At 32.6% G+C, this 8,880-nt stretch overlaps 1 protein-coding gene across 1 annotated transcript in view; it reads left to right on the plus strand.

Moving 5' to 3' along the window:
- Positions 1 to 394: 394 nt before the first annotated feature.
- The window catches only part of LOC133540098 (tissue factor pathway inhibitor 2-like), a 14,456-nt gene continuing 5,970 nt past the window's right edge, over positions 395 to 8,880 (plus strand). The window contains exons 1-2 of the mRNA XM_061882594.1: positions 395 to 549; positions 627 to 797. Of these exons, the coding sequence (XP_061738578.1) occupies positions 474 to 549; positions 627 to 797 (247 nt within the window). The 5' untranslated portion in view covers positions 395 to 473. The remainder of the gene's footprint in view (positions 550 to 626; positions 798 to 8,880) is intronic.

The raw sequence follows: 8,880 nt of genomic DNA on the forward strand, positions 1-8,880 counted from the left end.
TACAACAACAAATAAAAATATAACACAAACATGTAAGTGAAGTGAATTATATTTATATAGCGCTTTTTCTCTAGTGACTCAAAGCGCTTTACATAGTGAAACCCGATATCTAAGTTACATTTAAAGCAGTGTGGGTGGCACTGGGAGAAGGGGGGGAAAGTGTCTTGCCCAAGGACACAACGGCAGTGACTAGGCTGGCAGAAGCAGGGATCGAACCTGCAACCCTCAAGTTGCTGGCACGGCCGCTCTACCAAGAGTCACTAATAACCTGGAAAAGAAAGTTGCTTCCTGGTTTGAGTGCAGAGTGCAGAGTGAGTCAGTGGTTGCAACATGCTGGTAGTCGCTGGTGATGACTTTGGGAGGGGGGGGGGGGGGGGGGGGGTAATTAGCCCACTGAGTCACCGCCCCTCAGCAGGAAAAGGAGAATATAAAAGAGGCGTGGGCCGAGAGGAGAAGATCACACCACGGCCACAATGGAGTTCAGCTCACTGGCGTTCTTTGCAAGTTTGTCCTGGTTGTACACGGCCGCCCTGGCTCTGCCGCACAGAGGTGCCGACACACCGAGTCCTCATGCAACTGCCGCGCTTCTCTGGTCCTTATTTACCTTTCTTGTGTGTCGCCTGCAGGGGTGTGCCTCCTCCGAGCGGACGAAGGGCCGTGCAGAGCCGACATTCAGCGGTATTACTACAACACCATCACGCAGAAGTGCCAGGTTTTCTACTACGGGGGTTGCCGGGGCAACGCCAACAACTTCAAGACGTATCAGGAGTGCCAGAAAACTTGTTTCAGGATACCCAGTAAGTTCAAGTTTGCTCAGTTCAAAGTCAAGGCCACTTTATTAGGTACTCCTGCAATATATATATATATATATATATATATATATATATATATATATATATATATATATACATATATTGGGGGATAGGTTGATTGGCAACACTAAATGGTCCCTAGTGTGTGAATGTGAGTGTGAATGTTGTCTGTCTATCTGTGTTAGCCCTGCGATGAAATGGTGACTTGTCCAGGGTGTACGCCGCCTTCCGCCTGACTGTAGCTGGGATAGGCACCAGTGCCCCCCGCAACCCCAAAGGAGAATAAGTGGTAGAAAAATGGATGGATGGATATATATATATATATATATATATATATATATAAATAAAGGGACAAGCGGTAGAAAATGGATGGCTATATATATATATATATATGTGTGTGTATATATATATATATATATATAGCCATGTGTATATATATATATAGCCATCCATTTTCTACCGCTTGTCCCTTTATTTATATATATATATATATATATATATAAATAAAGGGACAAGCGGTAGAAAATGGATGGCTATATATATATATACATGTATATATGTGTATGTATATATATATATATAGCCATCCATTTTCTACCGCTTGTCCCTTTATTTATATATATATATATATATATATATATAAATAAAGGGACAAGCGGTAGAAAATGGATGGCTATATATATATATACATACACATATATATATATATAGCCATCCATTTTCTACCGCTTGTCCCTTTATATATATATATATATATGTGTATATATATATATATATATATATATATATATAGCCACCCATTTTCTACCGCTTGTCCCTTTATATATATATATATATATTTATATATATATATATATATAAAGGGACAAGCGGTAGAAAATGGATGTATATATATATATATGTATATATATATATCCATCCATTTTTTACCGCTTGTTCCTTTTTATGTATATATATATATATATATACATCCTTATATACATGTATGTATATTATATATAGATATAAAAGAAAAAAAAATATATATATATATATATATGTGTAGACATCCATCCATTTTTCCACTGCTTTTCCCTTTTCGTGTGGGGCGGTATAGCTCGGTTGGTAGAGTGGCTGTGCCAGCAACTTGAGGGTTGCAGGTTCGATCCCCGCTTCTGCCATCCTAGTCAGTGCCGTTGTGTCCTTGGGCAAGACACTTTACCCACCTGCTCCCAGTGCCACCCACACTGCTTTAAATGTAACTTAGATATTGGGTTTCACTATGTAAAGTGCTTTGAGTCACTAGAGAAAAAGCGCTATATAAATATAATACACTTCACTTGATATATATATATATATATATATGAGGATTAACAAATTATTTTAATGAGTCCAATTTGATGTAATTCATTCATTATTAACATTGTCGATCAAAAATGAAAATGACTACGAGTAAAGGACTAGTGGACATTTGATTTGACTAGAGGTGTCCAAAGTGTGGCCCCGGGGGGACATTTGTGGCACCTAACTTTTTTGTTATTGTCCTATTCCAAAATAAAACACAATATAGAACTTAAAATGAAACAATAAAAAACCGTATTATAGATCATACCACACTAACACTAAAATGTAAAAATAGTCCCCTAATATTAGTGGCAACTCAGTTCCTGAAATTTTGCTCAATTTTATGGGAAACTCGCCAGATTTTTACCATTAAAATAATGAAACCAATTTAAAATTGTTTCATCGTGAAAAACACTGTACATTTGAAAAGAAAATGACAGTAATAATACCATAAATTTACTGCCCAATTTCACAATAAAAATAACATTGTTACTAATTTTCAATTTACAGTAAATCAGTTTAAAAACAGTTAAAATTTAAGGTAAAATGCCTTTTAAAAAATAAAATTTAAATCGTAAATGCTATATACCTAGGAGTGTCCAAAGTGTGGCCCCAGGGGGACATTTGTGGCACGCACCTTTTTTGTTACTGTCCTCTGGTCTATTCCAAAATAAAACACAATAAAAAATATAATAACATAAGATCATAAGAGAAACAAAAATAGTATCACTCTACACTAACACTACGCTGTAAAATAAGTCTTATTTAATAGATTTTACTATTAGTGGCAGCTCAGTTGCCGGAATTTTGCCGTAAAAATGGAAGTGAAACCGTTTTTCTGTTTACAGTAATGCACCTTAAAATTTTTTTTAAAATAAAAGTCAGTAGATTTTAAGTGAAAGTCGCCAGAATTTTACCGTTAAAAAACCAATGTTACCCATTTTCCATTTACAGTATTTGGGTGTAAAAATCTTACGGTAAAATGAGTTTTACCGTAAATTTACCACCAAATTTCACAGTACAAATAACAATGGTATCAATTTACAAGAATTCGGTTTATAAAATACTTAAATTTTACTGTAAAATACAATTTATTAAAAACAATCGTAAATACTAGTGGCCATCAAATTCGAGCAGGGGTAGGGGTGTCCAAAGTGTGGCCCCGGGGGGCATTTGTGGCACGCAACTTTTTTGTTACTGTCCTCTGGTCTATTCCAAAATAAAACACAATAAAAAATATAATAACATAAGATCACAAGAGAAACAAAAATAGTATCACTCTACACTAACACTACGCTGTAAAATAAGTCTTATTTAATAGATTTTACTATTAGTGGCAGCTCAGTTGCCGGAATTTTGCCGTAAAAATGGAAGTGAAACCGTTTTTCTGTTTACAGTAATGCACCGTAAAAATTTTTTTAAAATAAAAGTCAGTAGATTTTATGGGAAAGTCGCCAGAATTTTACCGTTAAAAAAACAATGTTACCCATTTTCCATTTACAGTATTTGGGTGTAAAAACCTTACGGTAAAATGAGTTTTACCGTAAATTTACCACCAAATTTCACAGTACAAATAACAATGGTATCAATTTATAAGAATTCGGTTTATAAAACACTTAAATTTTACTGTAAAATACAATTTATTAAAAACAATCGTAAATACTAGTGGCCATCAAATTTGAGCAGGGGTAGGGGTGTCCAAAGTGTGGCCCCGGGGGACATTTGTGGCACGCAACTTTTTTGTTACTGTCCTCTGGTCTATTCCAAAATAAAACACAATAAAAAATTTAATAACATAAGATCATTAGAGAAACAAAAATAGTATTAATCTACACTAACACTACGCTGTAAAATAAGTCTTATTTAATAGATTTTACTATTAGTGGCAGCTCATTTGCCGGAATTTTGCCGTAAAAATGGAAGTGAAACCGTTTTTCTGTTTACAGTAATGCACCGTAAAAAATTTTTTTAAATAAAAGTCAGTAGATTTTAAGTGAAAGTCACCAGAATTTTACGGTTAAAAAACCAATGTTACCCATTTTCCATTTACAGTATTTGGGTGTAAAAACCTCACGGTAAAATGAGTTTTACCGTAAATTTACCACCAAATTTCACAGTACAAATAACAATGGTATCAATTTACAAGAATTCGGTTTATAAAACACTTAAATTTTACTGTAAAATACAATTTATTAAAAACAATCGTAAATACTAGTGGCCATCAAATTCGAGCAGGGGTAGGGGTGTCCAAAGTGTGGCCCCGGGGGACATTGGTGGCACCACACTTTTATTTGATTGGATTTTTTGTCCTCTGGCCTATTCCAAAAATCTAACATTATAAAGAATGACAAAATTATACGAGAAAAAAAAAAGTGGTATAATACTACACGGTACAAAAAATAAGTCAGTAGATTATACGGTAAAATATTTGTGGAAACTCAGTGGCCAGAATTTTACTGTAAAAATTATATTTTTCTGTTTACAGTAATGCACTGTGAGAAAAGTTTTTTTTACAGGAAAACATTTTTAGTCAGAATTTTACCGTTAATATAACATTGGTACCCATTTTCAATTCACAAAGTATTTCAGTGTAAAAACTGTTTATTTTACTGTCAATTTTCCGCCAAATTTGTGGACACATTTGACCAATTTTAAATTTTCAGCAATTCCTTTTTATAAACACAAATTTTACCGTAGATTCTAGTAGTTTGAGCAGGGGTGTCCAAAGTGTGGCCGCGGGGGATTTTTGTAGCACGCCACTTTTATATTATTTTATTTTTGTCCTCTGGCCTATTCCAAAATGAAACACAATGAAATAATATAACAACATAAGTTTATAAGAGAATATGCAGAATACTACACTGTAAAACAAGTCACTAAATTTTACAGTAAACTATTAGCGGCAGCTCAGTTGCCGGAATTTTGCGGAAAAAATGGAAGTGGAACTGTTTTCCTGTTTATAGTAATAATACAATATAATAAAATAAAAACAACTAAATAAATAAAACTAAATAAAAAATGCCAGTTTAAAAGTTAAAGTTAATTAACCATTAAAATAACAATGTTACAAATCTTTAATTTACAGTATTTGGGTGTAAAAATCTTACGGGAAAATGAGTTTTATTGTAAATTTATCACCGAATTTCACAGTAAAATTAACAATGTTATCAATTTACAATCATTCGGTTTAAAAAAACTAACTGTAAAATGCATTTTTTTTTTTAAATCTTTAAAAATTTGTTTTAAAAACACAAATTTTACCGTAAATTCTAGTTGTTTGAGCAGGGGTGTCCAAAGTGTGGCCCCGGGGATTTTTTTGGCACACCACTTTCATTTTATTCCAATAATAAAACATTATGTAGAAAGACAAAATTATATGAGAAAATAAGCAGTATAATAATACACAGTAAAAAAAAAAAAAAAAAAAAGTCAGTAGATTATACAGTAAAATATTTGTGGAAACTCAGTGGCCAGAATCTTACTATAAAAATAATATTTTTCTGTTTAACATAATAAACTGTAATTGTATTTTTACAGTTTTTACAGGAAAAAAACTGAATTTTACCCATTTTGGGTAAAATAGTAGCCATTTTCAATTCATCCCAAGTACTTCAGTGTAAAAACTGTTCATTTTACTGTAAATTTTCCACCAAATTTATCGACACATTTGACCAATTTACAACATACAGCATTTTGTTTTCAAAAACACAAATTTTACCGTAAATTCTAGTTGTTTGAGCAGGTGTGTCCAAAGTGTGGCCCCGGGGGACATTGGTGGCACGCAACTGCTTTTATTTTTCCTTACTTTCTCCAAAATAAAACACAATAAAAACATATAACAACATACGATTATAAGAGAAAAACAATAATATGCAGCAAAGTACACTGTAAAACAGGTCACTAGCATTTACAGTAAACTATTAGTGGCAGCTCAGTTGCCGAAATTTTGCCATAAAAATAGAAGCGGGACTGTTTTCCTGTTTACGGTAATGCACTGTAAAAAAATAATACAATACAAAAAAAAAAAAGTCAGATTTTATGGGGAAAAACTGCTAGCTTAGTCGCAATAAATTAACTGTTAAAATAACAATGTTACCCATTTTCCATTTACAGTATTTGGGTGTAAAAACCTTACGGTAAAATGAGTTTTACTGTAAATTTACCACCAAATTCCATCCATCCAGTTTCTACCGCTTATTCCCTTTGGGGTCGCTGGTGCCTATCTCAGCTACAATCGGGCGGAAGGCGGCGTACACCCTGGACAAGTCGCTACCTCATCGCAGTTACCACCAAATTTCACAGTAAAAATAACTAGGGTATCAATTTACAGTAATCCATCCATCCATTTTCTACCGCTTATTCCCTTTTGGGGTCGCGGGGGTCGCTGGTGCCTATCTCAGCTACAATCGGGCGGAAGGCAGGGCACACCCTGGACAAGTCGCCACCTCATCGCAGTTACCACCAAATTTCACAGTAAAAATAACTAGGGTATCAATTTACAGTAATCCATCCATCCATTTTCTACCGCTTATTCCCTTTTGGGGTCGCGGGGGGCGCTGGCGCCTATCTCAGCTACAATCGGGCGGAAGGCAGGGCACACCCTGGACAAGTCGCCACCTCACCGCAGCAATTTACAGTAATTCCCTTTAAAAAAAACACTTACATTTGACTGTAAAATGCAATTTATTAAAAAAATCTTTAAATTATTATTTTCTTAAAAACACTAATTTTACCATACATTCCGGTTGTTTTAGCAGGGGTGTCCAAAGTGTGGCCCCGGGGATTTTTGTGGCGCACCACTTTCATTTTATTGCAAAAATAAAACATGTAGAATGACAAAATTATAAAAGAAAAAAAGTAATATAATATTCATCCATTATTTTTTCTTGTAAAAAAACTGTAAAAATACTTTTTTTTTTCACAGTGCATTACGTCAAACAGAAACATATTTTTAAAGTAAAATTCTGACCACTGAAGTTCCGTATAATCTACTATTATTTTATTTTATCTATTTTTTTTCTTTACTGTGTAGATGTATAATACTACACAGTAAAAAAAAATAAGACCGTAAATTATATGGTAAAATATTTGTAGAAACTCAGTGATCAGAATCTTACTGTAAAAATACTATTTTTCTGTTTGACATAATGCACTGCGAAAAAAATATTTTTACAGTTTTTTACGGGAAAAAAATGTCAGAATTTTACCGTTAAAATAACACTGGTAGCCATTTTCAATTCACACCAAGTATTCAGTGTAAAAAAAAATTCATTTTACTGTAAATTTTCCGCCAAATTTATTGACACATTTTGACCAATTTTCAATATACAGCAATTCCTTTTAAAACACTAATTTTACCATACATTCCGGTTGTTTTAGCAGGGGTGTCCAAAGTGTGGCCCCGGGGATTTTTGTGGCGCACCACTTTCATTTGATTCCAAAAATAAAACATGTAGAAAAAAAATTATAAAAGAAAAAAAGTAATATAATATTCATCCATTTTTTTCTTGTAAAAAAACTGTAAAAATAATTATTTTTTTTTCACAGTGCATTACGTCAAACAGAAAAATATTATTTTTACAGTAAGATTCTGACCACTGAAGTTCCACAAATATTTTACCGTATAATCTACTCTTATTTTATTTTTATTTTTACTGTGTAGATGTATAATAAAACAGTAAAAAAAAAACAAGACAGTAGATTATATGGTAAAAATTTTGAGGAAACAAAGTGATCAGAATCTTACTGTAAAAATACTATTTTTCTGTTGGACATAATGCACTGTGAAAAAAATATTTTTACGAGAACAGTCAGAATTTTACCGTTAAAATAACATTGGTAGCCATTTTCAATTCACACCAAGTATTCAGTGTAAAAAATGTTTGTTTTACTGTAAATTTTCTGCCAAATTTATTGACACATTTTGACCAATTTTCAATATACAGGAATTCCTTTTAAAAACACAAATTTTACCATACATTCCGGTTGTTTTAGCAGGGGTGTCCAAAGTGTGGCCCCGGGGGATTTTTGTGGCACACCACTTTCATTTGATTCCAAAAATAAAACATGTCGAAAAAAAATTATAAAAGAAAAAAAGTACTATAATATTCATCCATTATTTTTTCTTTTAAAAAAAACCTGTAAAAATACTTTTTTTTTCACAGTGCATTACGTCAAACAGAAAAAATATTATTTTTACAGTAAGATTCTGAACACTGAAGTTCCACAAATATTTTACTGTATAATCTACTCTTATTTTATTTTTATTTTTTACTGTGTAGATGTATAATAAAACAGTAAAAAAAATAAGACAGTAGATTATACGGTAAAAAATTTGTGGAAACTCAGTGATCAGAATCTTACTGTAAAAATTATATTTTTCTGTTTGACATAATGCACCGTAAAAAAAATATTTTTACAGTTTTTCACGGGAAAAAAATGTCAGAATTTTAGCGTTAAAATAACATTGGTAGCCATTTTCAATTGACACCAAGTATTCAGTGTAAAAAATGTTCGTTTTACTGTAAATTTTCTGCCAAATTTTAGACACATTTTGACCAATTTTCAATATACAGCAATTCCTTTTAAAAACACTAATTTTACCATACATTCCGGTTGTTTTAGCAGGGGTGTCCAAAGTGTGGCCCCGGGGATTTTTGTGGCACACCACTTTCATTTGATTCCAAAAATAAAACATGTCAAAAAAAAAATTATAAAAGAAAAAAAGTAATATAATATTCATCCA

This window comes from Nerophis ophidion, linkage group LG21, assembly GCF_033978795.1.
Source record: "Nerophis ophidion isolate RoL-2023_Sa linkage group LG21, RoL_Noph_v1.0, whole genome shotgun sequence".
Classification (NCBI taxonomy): domain Eukaryota; kingdom Metazoa; phylum Chordata; class Actinopteri; order Syngnathiformes; family Syngnathidae; genus Nerophis; species Nerophis ophidion.